Source organism: Berghia stephanieae, chromosome 1 (genome assembly GCF_034508935.2).
Source record: "Berghia stephanieae isolate SIO BIC M18660-M18661 chromosome 1, UCSD_Bste_1.3, whole genome shotgun sequence".
NCBI classification, from domain to species: Eukaryota; Metazoa; Mollusca; class Gastropoda; order Nudibranchia; family Aeolidiidae; genus Berghia; species Berghia stephanieae.
In genome coordinates this window covers 40,781,865-40,796,306 of record NC_088360.1, presented here as the reverse complement: position 1 = coordinate 40,796,306, position 14,442 = coordinate 40,781,865, and the positions used below count along the sequence as shown (strand labels likewise).

The 14,442-nt window shown below is 36.9% G+C and overlaps 1 protein-coding gene across 1 annotated transcript in view; it reads left to right on the top strand.

The window, feature by feature from the left end:
* Positions 1-13,719, top strand: part of LOC144968750 (contactin-associated protein 1-like) — a 24,836-nt gene extending 11,117 nt beyond the window's left edge. Inside the window, exons 5-7 of the mRNA XM_078907434.1 lie at positions 3,940-4,132; positions 11,603-11,799; positions 13,661-13,719. Of these exons, the coding sequence (XP_078763560.1) occupies positions 3,940-4,132; positions 11,603-11,799; positions 13,661-13,719 (449 nt within the window). The remainder of the gene's footprint in view (positions 1-3,939; positions 4,133-11,602; positions 11,800-13,660) is intronic.
* The last annotated feature ends 723 nt before the right edge of the window (positions 13,720-14,442 follow it).

The following is a 14,442-nucleotide window of genomic DNA, read 5'->3' as shown; positions in this document are numbered from 1 at the left end:
TATTATTACCCTGACTGCAATCGGTATTTGGTGTTGCATCATCTTAGATTTAATTTGATGTGTGTGGGGCGTGGAAAGGTGGGGGTGGGGGTGGGGGGGGGATAAGTCAAAGATAAAAATGTGAGTAACGCACTGATATTTTGATATTATTAAAGTGGTCGATTTATTTTTCATATTGTGGCAACACAAAGTGCTTTTATAAAAGAGACACTCTGATACTGATTTACATTTTAAACCAGATTCAATTCCATTTACCTGAGTACATTAAAAAAGTGCACCAATAGATTATTGTTCTTTCCCCTCAGTGGCATTGGACCAATTATTGGGCAGCGTGAACCAGCATACGGTCTTTGCTTCGTGCCCGAAAGGTACCGAATTCGAATGCTCACTACACTATATACCCTTGAGCAGTCACCTCAACATAGTTGGGTTTGCAGTGCTGCACTGCGGCTGACGCCTGATTATTCCTTTGAAATAGTACAAAAAGAAAAATTTCCTGAATAAAGAAAATTCTTTTTTTTTAGTTATGTCTTATAAACCCCAGTTATGCCTCAAACCATCCAAAACGTAAATGCATTGTGATGGGCTGTTCAAATTTATCAGAATAAAACAAAAAGTGACTGTTTGAAACGATTATTCAATTTAAGAAGAGGGTCTTCAAACAGGTATGGAAAAATGAGAAGTATGAGAAATATAAGGGAAGAATTAGCTCCGATGAAAAAGATCGATTAAAAAAATTGCATGGATTTAGTTAATTGCAGGACAAGTAAGTCGCATGAGGATGAGAGTTATCATACTAAAAAATTGCCAAGGAATCTCAAACTTCGGGATGATCATTGGCTTAATGACCTCGTCCATGTAGGCCTAAACGGAAACATGTTGCCGAAGCACTTGTATTGGTGTACGAATTTTGTTGCTGTTGCCTCCCCATGCTTGAAACTCCATCTTCCGTAGAGGTCCATCTCCATGACGCAATAATGCGCATATCTTTCTACCTGACGTCAACAAATTCCGAAACCCTAAATCGGGAATCGTTAGTTAACATTACACGATTCAATTCATATTGGAGTAAAACGTTTGTGATTTTGAGCCCGTCACTTTCCTAAGTTAGAATATAGTAAAAAAAGATCCACGTGATTTCACTCGGCTTGTATGTACTTGACGCACCATCACTTATGCGTCGGACCCTCTTTATTTTGGTAAGCCAATACAGAGTAATTTTCTCAAGTTAGATGTCAGCCTGGTGGGCCCGGTGATGTTCATAACGTCTTTGACACTGTGTACATTTTCATGGGGAAGTTGACATCCATTTTCTTGACACTTCTAATTTTAACCCATGAGAGCTCAGTAAAAGACTGTGTAATAGTTCATTGCCAGGGTGGGTATCCTTGTATATGTAGCTCAAGTAAATCCGGCCAATTAAGTACCGAAAAGTTTGATGAGTTTGTCTATCTTCCAGGTGAAAAACACATAAATACGACAGATATGTAATGCTGTGTAATGCTTAGGGTGTTAATAGTAACTGGTTACTATATTAGTAACTGGTTCAAGATGACTTTCAGTTTTCGGGCATGATCCTTATCGCTTAGCCCGGGTTCGGTGTCTATGGTTTCTGAAGTATGCATCTTGCAATGTTACAGGTTAAAGTTGGGTTTTTAAGTTTGGTCATATCCATAGGACGAGAAATGACGCTTGTAAGGCGATATTATAATTATATTTCGAGAGAGACAACGCTATTATAGGCCATAATTTTTTCATGTGTCAACCAACATTAGCCAATTGTGCATGACCGTACGACGCGATAGGTCCATCATAACGCTTCGGCCCTTGACCTTCGTCAGGAGACAAACAACAAAACACAAAAATATATATATGGAAACAATGTAAATGTATGGAGGGGGTGTTGAATGTGGATGCAAGAAGAGGCACAAGAGAAGGGAGAAGGGGATAAATGGGGGGGGGGAAGAGCGAGAGAGAGAGAGAGAGAGAGAGAGAGAGAGAGAGAGAGGGTGTGAGAGAGTATGAGAGAGGAGAGAGAGAGAGAGAGAAAGAGAGAGAGAGGGTATGTACGTGTTTGTGTGTATGCGTGTGTGTGTGTGAGTAAAATGTATGGGATGAGGGTTGGGAGAGTGGGAGGGGGGGGGGGGGGGGGGGGAGTGGGGGGGGGGATGGACTGGTAATATATTATGATATACAGTCAGTAGGGAAGTCTTAAATTTGGGATGGGGGTGTGGGAGGGATAGATGGGGTGATTTGTATATTATACCAATTATATAAAGTGACAAAGTGAAAGAGAGAGAGAGAGAGAGAGAGAGAGAGAGAGAGAGAGAGAGAGAGAGAGAGAGAGGAGTGCTAGAGTAGCAGAGAGTACAAAAATGAATTGTTCTGTTATCCATCTATCGCTCCTGAGCCTTCCTGCTTTGATGATATGGCTGTCTAGAACGGGTTCCCACCGTTTAAGTAGCATACGTTACATACTTTTGTAAAGATATATTAGGAGCGATATTAGTCATTAGCTACTCGGCCTAGCTTCAGAATGGCAACTATACTTTTCCTTATGAAAGGGCGTCAGACATTACCTACACCACCCAGACCAGTTCCCCCAGGGCCTGGTCGTATCACCATATCAGGATATATGTCGTCCAACCCCAGTACTTCAGTATTTTTGACACTGTTTATGGTTGTTGTCGCTCCTTCTATTATTTTTCCCTCGCACAATATTCTTTTCTTATTTTATGAGTACAACTAAAATGTTGCTCTAATTGATTATGGATAAATGTAACTTAGATCTGTAAATTAAATGGTCTATAATTTGTTTTCCGCTTTACGAATATAGCAGCCATTGGTTTTATTTGTGACGTAAGCGAGTGATGTAAATAAAATATTATACGAGTACGCAGTGTGTTAACCCTTTTACCGCTCAGCGCCACGACCGTGGCTATCCCGGTAGACCGCCAGCGCCACGATCGTTGCTTTAGAACCCAGTTTATCTATCGTGTCTGAATCGTCTAAATGCATCGCTTAATTATCTCTGGCCAATAAAATCTGCTACTCTCCACTCGTGAAGCTATCAAACTTTATTTTGTTGACTACAACACTGGATGTTGCTATGTTCTACCTATGTCAAATGATATCTTTTTCTCTAAACATCGAGTTTATTTTAATATTTCTTTTAAAATGTAGCAATAAATGAACACATCCATTGCATTGATTTCATTTGTCCCGTTAAAAACATGAACATTGTTGTTTAAAACAATGTGTATTCATACGCACCAAAAGATTATTCATAATAACCAATCAGCTGTATTTTAAACTTATTTTTAGCCAATAAATTTAGCGAAAATATTCTGCAATCGTTGAATAATTTTTATTATTCAACGATTGCACATTTACAAATAAATGATAGAGGTTTTCCAATGGGCGGGGTGGTAGGAAACGCATTTAACTCTCTCTCTCTCTCTCTCTCTCTCTCTCTCTCTCTCTCTCTCTCTCTCTCTCTCTCTCTCTCTCTGACGCGGCGAGACACAGTAGCTCTCTCTTTCTGCAGCGGGTATGACAAGTCTGGGTACTTACATATCGTTCTCTGATTATCCTTGAGCAGACTTTGTCACATGACATAAAATCTACTCCTTATATCTCTGACAGATAGCCAAAAGCAGATATGGGCAAAAAAATAAAAACAATAAACAAACAAATTAAAAAGGACCCAAATAGACGAACAAAGAAAAAGAAACATCTTGACCTTTTATATTGGGCACGAAATGTGCCCAAACTTCAGAGGAACAAAGTTTTAGCTTACCCTTGTATTTAAAATTTGACAACTGATATTATGTTAGAATCCACTTCCTACATTTGTTCAATGGTATCGATGGTGGTGATATATAATATTTGTTATCGACTTATGTTCAAGATTGAATTACAGTTGGGTTTTATTTTCAGACCACGACAAACCCGATGTTGAAGTGAAGGGGCATGAAAACCCGTTGTCTTACAGAGTGGAGCCAGATTACCAACTTGTAATTGAACAGTTGGTAGCACTTATCAGTATGTCTGGAAGTTGCTCTCAGTATGTGAGGTGGGATTGCCACGGATCAACAATAGATGGTGGAAATACTACTGGCTGGTTAAAAAGGTAGGATTTTCTAAAATAAAAATAAAAAAAAATTAAAAAGATAAAAATTTATATTTTATATAGCACAATATTCACTAAACATGCTCATAGCGCTTTACAAGGGGTCCCTGGACAACAGCAACACCTAAGATATAGGACGCCTATTAGGCGATATTACATTTTTTTCGGACAGTCATAACACTGTTAAAGTCCTGAGTACGGTGAGAAAATGTGAGTAAAGAGCCTTTTCCAAGGACTGAACTATGTGCCGAGCGAGGCTCGAAACCAGGACCTTCCGATCCGAAAGCGAGTGTCATACCACTAGACCACATATCCGCACAGATTAACCATGATAAAATCTACTTTTGTTGTGACTAACACATTAAAACCGTGAAAAGTGACAAAGAGGAATGCTGTATACAAGACTGTGTTGAGAGAGAACAGTTACGTGTACAATGTATTGAAGTAGGAGTGAGTGGAAAGAGTGAGTAAAGTTCTTGGATAAGTATAAATTTGCAATAAGTGTTGATTTCAATGCATCAGCAAAATTATGTTTCTTTTATATTAACTTAAGATTCAACCCGACAAAAACCGACAACGGCATAATATTCATGGGCGGGGTAGCCAAGACTGGCCTCAGTAAGTAAAATCCAATCGTTGTGAAGGAAATGACAGGCCCTGTCACTGCCGCAGGGTGTTTTCAGCTTTGATTTTTATAAATTTGCCGACAGAAAAGAAAAGATGTTTCAGAAATTGCGATTTAAATCCTATTTTATTTGCGGATGAAAATCATTGACATTGCACTTTGTTTGGTAAAAATCGGTAAAAAATTACGACTTTGGTGATGAAAAATGACTTTGAAGATAATTATTGTAAACTTAAAAAATATTATGAATAATTTATAACTCCCTTATTTGTGGGTAGATTTTGTCATTCGAGGTATCAATTTTATTGTAATAAAGAGATAGGAACTTCAGAGTTATTTTTTCTGATGCAAAATTATTACTTTGTAATTTTAGCACCAAGAAAAATAGTCGGTAAATAAATTTGTAACACCTCTTTGATAGACCGCCGGGTCGTTCGTGTAGAATTGTGAATCAAGCGTCTCAAGTCTTCGACCAATCACAGGCTATCTATCCAGCTGGCCGAAACAAGACGCTTCTCCCGTCATGTATTACGCTATTGTATGCAATGAATATAACACCTTATTGAGTAGGAGCAATTAAAAGTTTAATTGAAATTGTAAGCACATTTAATCAGATTGAGAAGTCATGTCTAGTTTCTGAAATCGGTTGAAAACCAACGGTTACAATAATTTGTTTTAAAATTGCTGGTTAAATAGACTTTTTAATAAATAAGAATTTAAATTTTATTTTATTAGCCATTTTCTTGCCATGTTTAAGTCGGCACAAATCATTCTTTATATCTCAAGAGACGAGATCAGTGATATACTTTGTTTGTTTCAAATGTAACTAGAACATAATTTGCTTTTTTACCTATCGACCATGCTGGATAATTTATTCAACAACGTGGCGATGGACGCAATATTCCATGGCGTCTTCCACTGCCTCAGCGATGATTCAATTCATTTGACCGCTGTGACACGTGAGCTGCCAGAACGACCAATCGTTGAAGGTCAAGATGCTCAGTAGCCAATCGTTCTTCGTGCAAAAAAATTAAGAACTCACGAGAACAAAAGTTTGAAATTTGGTGATGGACGGACCTATGAAATCGTTTCTGGCGGAGTTTAGCCATGAGTGACGTAGAAAACGAAAAGGCGACTAAGATATCAAAGAGTAGGCTTATATCATCAAAGGATGTCTACATGATTGACATGGCCATATAGGGGACTCATTATCTACTCCCCCAAAAAGAATCTAAACACGAGAGGGTTAATTGGTGAAGTAACGTTATTGTCAGATGAATAAAATACTAATTAATAAAATAATAAAATAACCTTTATTCATCCCCATGGGGAAATCTGTCTTCAGTAACTATTCCAAGGGAAGGTTGGTATAGCCGGGCGTCAGCCGCAGTGCAGCACCGCAAAGTGAGCTAGGGGGAAGTGACTTGCTCAAGGCCACACATCTCGGCGGGTGATCGAACTCGGTACCTTTTGGGTAAAAAGTTAAGACCGTGCCGCTGAGACATGCTGTCCTATGATTAGATTATTATAATATTTATTTATTCAATATATTATGCTAATTCTATATTTTCCAGCAATCTAAACCATTGGAATGTGCATATTGTGGTCAACAAATATATGTTAATCTTATTATTATTATTAACATCATTATTATTACTACTATTATTATTATTATTATTATTATTATTATTATTATTATTATTATTATTATTATTATTATTATTATTATATTATTATTATTATTTTATTATTATTATTATTATTAATATCATTATTAACAGCATCATTATCATTATTATTATTATTAAAACCATTAGTTTTGCGGCAAAGAGTAAATTTTTATCAAACATTTCAATTTTGTAGTTTGCTTTTTATCAATGGATGAGGGCATATTAGTAAAGCACATTGTCTAAGAAAATATGTTCGATCATCCGATGCCTTCTCTGATGATATATCAGTTTGGCCCAGCATGAAATTTAAACCACTGTATCTCCTAGCTCGTAATACAGCAACATATAATAGTCCATGTGTAACGATTGGTTGGAACAAAACAAATCCTCACTTTATGTCTATCCTTGAGATTTAAATGTGGTCATTGCATATGGCAGCATAAAGGGGACATTGTCTTCTGCTCAATATGAAAGGTGAACCCGAATCAGGCGTTGTCGGATTTATTCTTGGAATAAAGACCGACATAATTTAGAGTTGTTAATAAACGGGTGCCATTTAGAAGGCCTGATTGGCGGTTTAAGTACCTAAACAACATTACTGATGTGTTGCATTTACAAAAGGAAATGCAGGAGGTTCAAGCTCATTGAGGAATTCAACAGTGTATAAGTTGACACTTCAAAAATGTAATCGGCACTGCGATAAAAAAAAATGGTTCAGGCGATGAGGTCAGTCTGGATAGAACGGCTGCTTTTATTTTGTCGATATTTTCATGAGTTGTTAAAATATTTCTTCTCGATAAATAATCATCGTATACAGCCTTAATGTATTTATAATTAATGTAATGGATGGTAAAAATGTATCGATGGAGCTGGACAAAAGCTGTGCTGGTAAGGGATCAAGGTCACAGGATTTCATTGGGCTTTTGTGATCAACTCTATTATGCAAATGGATGAAACTGGGTGAAACTTGTCTACATAGGTACCGCAGAATGTATCTTTATCTAAAGATGATTCATGTCGATCTAGTTCTGAATGAATGTTTTGGATTTTGTCTTGAAAAAAGTTGACAAATTTGTTTGGCAAGTCTCTTTCGTTTGTTGCAGATTGTAATGAAGTGCATCTTTCACGTCCAAGTAGGTCATTGCAGATGCCAAAATTGTTTGCAAGATTTGGGAGTTTCGAATTTTGAAAGAAAATACGAGGCCTTTGCCTTTTGTTATTGTTGTTTTCCAGGCGCAAAATGTGTTCTTGCATACTTCACAATGAATGGTAAAACCTGGCGTTTTCTGCAGTCTTTCTGCTCTCCAACACTTTGTTTTAGCTTCTTCGACGTCCGACGTATACCATGGAGCATACTTTCAGTTGGCGACGGTCCTTATTTGGAAAGGCGCTTATTTGTCAAGCGTGTCGATGAGACAAATATTCCACTGGTCTGGAGAAATAATTGAATTTTGAGTCAGTATTGACGTTGTTTCCTCTGACAGATTCTTGTTTCCATGGCGGCAGTAAATACTGACTTCTGGTCATGATTCATTTGCAATTATCGATCATGTGAAATTTGCCGTTGCTTATCTGGTTCCCAGACTTGTATGCAGTTGATCATTATTTGTTGTGGATTCTAAGAAGTCTTTCGACATCGTGGAGTGTTTTTCTAATATACGTCTCAGTGGTAATATTTTGAGCATGATAATCTTCGGTCAGCTGATCTTGAAAAGTGTCCTATAAAGAGAGACAATCTGAATGATTACAGAAGACCAAAATGGTCACAAAAAAAGCTGTCTGGGTTGGCTTGGTGATGCAACAAAAGCTGATTCAGTCATGTAATTCAGCCAATCATCGTCATCCTCCAGTAAACCCATTGCAAAGGTAGCCTGTCGGAAAGTAGAACGTGAAGTTCCAGTTTGTGATCTCCCCAGGTCTTCAAAAAATTTAGTTCGCCTTACATATTGCAAAAAACGTCTAAGAAATAAGTGTTCTCATTCCACAGGATAAGCACTATACATCCAACCAATTGCCGATTGGTTTCTTCTTTCGTAAGTGCATGCCTTGCTATCTCATGTGAATTGTTCTGGCATATTTGTATAAAGCTGTGTATTGGCCTCTGGACTGCTTTCTTCACTTTAAACCATTCAATAAGTGTGGTGTCTTTCAGCCCCCTTGTTACAGCTTCTTCCAAATACCCTTCTCTTTATGTGAATTGCAAATTTTTTGCTCCAGCTAAGGAACTGCGTTCTCCTTTTTGATTCAATAAATCTTGTTGAAAAGGAAAATGTAGTTCCCTCGATTCAGGACGTTGTTGCATTTGTGGACTTATTGATATGTAAAGGTATTTATAGTGACTTTTTCATTTTTCCCCTCGGAAACTTCGAATTTTGAAAATGTCAAGTAGACATCTCTGTATACTTTACTGCTTTTATGGTATTAAACACCTCAAGATTGAAATGTGGTCGATATTTGCTTAGAAGATAAGGATTATACGAAACGACCCATCTATTGTCAAGGGAATTCCATTTTTGCTCTCCATCATTCCGTATTTGATACTGGGGATAAGTGCTGCCATTTACATGTGTAGAATCATTGAATTAATTTGGAAAGTGTTTCGAGCACTTGCCACCTGTCATGCATAGGCTGTTGGCATTGACCAAGCCACAGGGACCATGCATCAAGTGTTTCTATCAATGCACATAACATTTTTAAAGACCTTTGCTCCTAAATCTGGTCGATCAGTAGCTGTTTTTTCCCAATGGAGTTCATTTGCAATCTTTGGCCAACTTGGATTACAAGTGATAGTAAGGAATAAGTGTGGTCTGCGAAATCTGCGAACAACTGACATTGCATCTTGGTATAATTGAAGCACATTTCTTGAGCTTCCTGTAAAACGAAGATGGCAATACAATTTTGGTACCTATAGTGACTCCATCAGAGTCTTCTTCTAATATTGCTTCCATTAATCCTTCATAAAGTTCAACTTGTAATGACTGTTGATGAAATCGAATATATCGTAAGCGTTGCTCTTAATCTTTAGCATACTGATCAATGCAAAATTGTTGTAATAGACGGCATCAATGCAAGGTGACATTACCATTCTCTCTCTCTCTTCCTCTCTCTCTCTCTCTCTCTCTCTCTCTCTATATATATATATATATATATATATATATATATATATCTTTCTCTCTCTCTCTCTCTCTCTCTCTCTCTCTCTCTCTCTCTCTCTCTCTCTCTCTCTCTCTCCATGGGCCGGTAAACATAAACTAGTGATGGCCAGACCTGACCTGTTCGTTTTCCAGAAAATGTTATGTTTGGACCCATCCTTCATCTCCTTTCGGAAAGAAAAGTACATAATGTAATGAATCAAAGTGGAGATGCGTTTCACTAATTCTTATGGCGGTTTGTTTTGGATGATCATCTGTTTTGCGATATAATACTATATCTTCCGGTTGTTACAATTAAGGCAATGGTTTGGCAGTAAAACAGCAACTTCTGAAGCACAGATTGAGTATAAAATTTCGACCACTATTTTTAAATGCTGAAATGGCCTTACCTCACTGTCTTTCGGTCCTGATTAAAAAGAAGTCAAATGCTCGCCTCTTAATGAGCTGTATACCAAAGACAAATTCCGAAACTTTCGGTGATCGCTCTTTCGAATTTGTTAGTCCAAAGGTCTGGAACGCTCTGCCCAGGCAGATCAGAGAAAAGCAAACAATGGGAACATTCAAAGCGTATCTTAAAACATTTTTATTCGAAAATACTTTTCTCAAAGGTCTTCTTTTATATAATCATGTAATCTGTGTCAAGCTAATTATGCTGTGTTTTATAACTTTATTATTGTTCAATGAATTGTATTTTTAGTATACAGCACTTTAAGATGCAATTGGATGGAAAGTACTATAGCTAGAACGAAGATGACGTCACTCGGGTCTTTGTTATTGTTCTTTGCCATCCTAGTTTATGACTAATTCTCACTAAATAGTACGAACCAGACTATAAGTTCATGATAGCACGTAGTTGTGTGCGTTGGTCCATTCTACTTCCGGATGGCAATGTTGTGAGCTTCATAGCCAAGCGCAAACTATCCATACTAAATGTACATCATCATCATAATCATCATCATCATCATCATCATCATCATCATCATCATCATCATCATCATCATCAGCATCATTACTATTTATTATTATTATTATTGTTATTATTATTATTATTATTATTATTATTATTATTATTATTATTATTATTATTATTATTATTATTATCATTATTAGCATCATCATCATCATTGCTATTATCATTATTAGCATCATCATTATCATTGCTATTATCATTATTACTACTCTATATATTAAGATACAAGAATTTTTTTTGTCTAGTTGATTTTGAATCGGTAACTAATTGTTTTAAATGTAATCACAAATCAATGATTATGTTTCATGAAGCCAGAGTTTATCCCGGTTTCTATAGCGTGAAACGGACTATAGCGATTGCTTGTTAACCTTCGGATTGGACGCTAGTAAATCGCACTATCGTACTTTTCCCCAGATCTTAATGACCCAGCTACCCAATTACTTCTTGGTGAACAGGGGGTCAGAAAAAAATCTCCATTGCATCCGGGATCAATTTCGTTTTTTTTTTACGTGTGAAGCGAGTGCTCTACCAACTGAACTAACAGGACCCCCCAGGCTGTCTAAGCTGGAGTAAAATTGACGCTAAATATATAACTAGATGGTGGCACATATGAAACATTGGTTACGTTTATGCCTGTTATTGAGAATAATATATACCGGTCTTCAAAGTGCATGAACCTAAACAAATCCATTTTTCTGACTATTATAACTTAAATTTCACGTTCGGATATTACTCCTATTCGGCGATACATGGGTGATAGGGCCCTTAGTACTAATTGGTGATTTCAATCATCTAGTATTTACTTTCTTTTAAAAGTAAAATTTTAGTTATGAGACGCATACAAATATAATACCGTATCAATGAGCATATTTTAGTTGGAAAAAAAAGAAAGAAGAAAAAGCGAATGACCCTAAGTATTTAACAAGACCTTCCATCATCAGATATTTACTTTATACTAAAAGTAATAGTTTAGTTACCCGGCGAAAATGAAGGATATGTGATACAAGCGTATCGACAAATGTATATCAGTAATCCTCAAATTTACTTTTACAGAGATAAGACTAAGGCTGATTATTTTCCTGGAGGAGAACCGGGCACAAACGGTTGTTATTGTATGCGCATTCGAAATTGTGCCTCTCCTGGAGCAAAGTGTAACTGCGACTCCAATGACAATGTCTGGCGCTCTGATGTCGGAGAAATAATCAACAAAGATGATCTGCCCTTATATGCTTTTTTAGCTGGAGACACCGGTGAGATAATCTCATTTAATTTTTACTTAACTTTTGAAACGTTGAGCTTGAATGTGGTTCGCTACATAACCATTGAAGTGCCGTTCTATGGAAAAACTCCTAATCAAACATTTTGCCAGAAAACACGATCTATTTAAATGACTCTAATCTTGGCAAAAAATCTCAAACCTGGGACCTCGCGAATTAGCAGGATTGGAAGATTTTTGCCAAGATAAGGGTCATTTAAGTCAATCGATATTTCAGGGACGAGTTTTGTGGCCAAATTTTTGAAAACGAGTTTTTTTCCAAAGTACGACAGTTAACTGGTAAATCCGTATTATGTCGGAGCATGACCAATTCCTAAACTAGAATTTTAAGTGAAAATAATTACAATTACAAGAGTGCAATATTTTAGAACTAAAAATATATAATATCTAAAGATCTTAAAAAACAAAGAACGCTTGAGTTTTATATAACGCAAAATCCAATTAGTGTGTTCAAAGGGGTCCAATAACAAAATATTGGACGAATCCAAGGTTGCATATTGTTTTTCTACATGGACAATGTCGTTACTGGAAAGGAACTCAGCTTCAAATTGGTTGCTGTGAGAGAATGTGAGTCAATGTTCTTTCCGAGAACTCAACTTTGCGCCGTCAAAAGCAAGAGTCGAAGCAAAGACTTACGGACACGAAACCGAGTGTCCAATCAGACTGCGATAAAACTTACAAAACTACAGTTCGTCCCTTCTCAATCAACCACCGATTCCAATAACATTAACAATTTAGATCATTAAGACATTTTCACTACCTAAAAAAGCACCAAGAAATACCTTTTATATAGAGCAATATCCACTTCACGTGTTCTACACGCTTTATAAAGAGTCCCTGACCAATCGCAACCCGTAACATGTAGAACTAGACAACCGTGTTGCTGTTGGCTGGCGACCCCTTCTAAAGCACTTTGAGCACATTGAAATGGTAATGCTTATTTATAACTGCTCTATCTTTTTATATCGTGGCATTTTCACATTCCATTATTAATAGGCTGCTAGTGGAAGGTAATATAACCACGCCTCTCGGACATTCGTCATACAGTAAACAATGGCAGTGATTCGAAAACATAGCGAACGACACAGGTTTTACTATGGACGGTTCGCGTCTAAGTAAATTACCCACTGTTCTATCGCTTGATGTGTCAACTAAAACGTTTATAGTCTGATCGAGAAAATCGTGTGATAAATCGTTACCCATTTGGCGGTAAAATAAAAAAAGAATAACAGTGATCAGAGAGAGCACGATTTCATTTAAATCCTTGTTTATTAAACAGCCGACTATATTTGTCCGAGCGAGCTCGTGTGAAGGTGTGTCATACATTCCATGTGTTCATTTGCCAAAAAATAAATACTGGTTAATATGCTTCAACAGCCATGACGTCACTTCCCTCGTAATGACGCATGGTAGCTTAGTAACTGGCTCTAAACAATCGGAATAATGGCGGACGCCCTTATGAAATGTTTCTCCGACGGGGCATAAAAGTGTGTCCAGAGGAGAAAAACATAAATCTGATCATATTTTGACTTTTATAAATTCTGATCACATGACATATGAAAAGTTCTAGCCAGCATGACGAACAAAAAGTACCGATTTTTTTTGTTTAGAACCACGCTGCTCATCGTTGCTGGGCGACGTGACATCAGATATTTGCTTGCTTTTGCCTCAAATTTACTCGCGCTTGGTCAAGATAGTCGAATCAATAAGATAAAAGAACTGAATAAGCAGAATGTTGTTTTTCTTAAAAACAATTAAATAACACCCCCAAAACTTAACCTGCCTCGACTGGCGAGAGAATAAGACCCATATCTTGTTATTTTTCCTTAATCAAGAAACCTACCTCCTATCGTGCACTTTAGAGCACTGCTCAGCCGCTAACGCTGAACAATAACCAAGAGACACATTCAACTTCAGATATATCAATGGATTCTATTATATTTTGTATTGATATGCTACGGTCAGTATGCACGTTTCAATGAATCAAATTTAATACATTTCTGAATCTTCCTTTAATGCGCTCCTTCACTCATGAAGATTTTGACATGGACAACAATTACATTAAGGTTAAATTTCAGCAGTGGTGTAGAAACTTTGTAAATAAATCTAAAGTGGGTGCAGATGTACCATCCACGGTAAATTGATCCAATCTGTGATGGTTCTGGGGTAAAAAAAAAGAATTTTCTGAGTCTTTGCTGGATATCAGGGGGATGAAACGGCCCTATTCGATAGTCACCCAACGTCTCAAGGTATTAAATAGAAGTGAACTTGATAAAAGCCTGTTTTAAGATGAACATTTGAAATCTGAATTAAAACACATTATTGAAAATGTAGGGAGTAGGCAGTGGTGTAAGATAAGGATATGAAACATTGTGAATTAAACAGTGCCGGACAAACCAATACATGTATTTTAATAAATGCGTTCTTTGACATCAATGAGTTAAGTTTTCAAATCTTCAAAAGATTTTAATATTTTAATTCTTATTGTTTATTTCCTACTGCTTAATTTTCTTTATCACCTTCTTTTCAACATGATGCGTTGGTTCACAATTATGCGTCTATGTGGTCTAGTGGTATGGCACTCGCCTTTCGATCACCTCGTGGATCTTTACCTTGC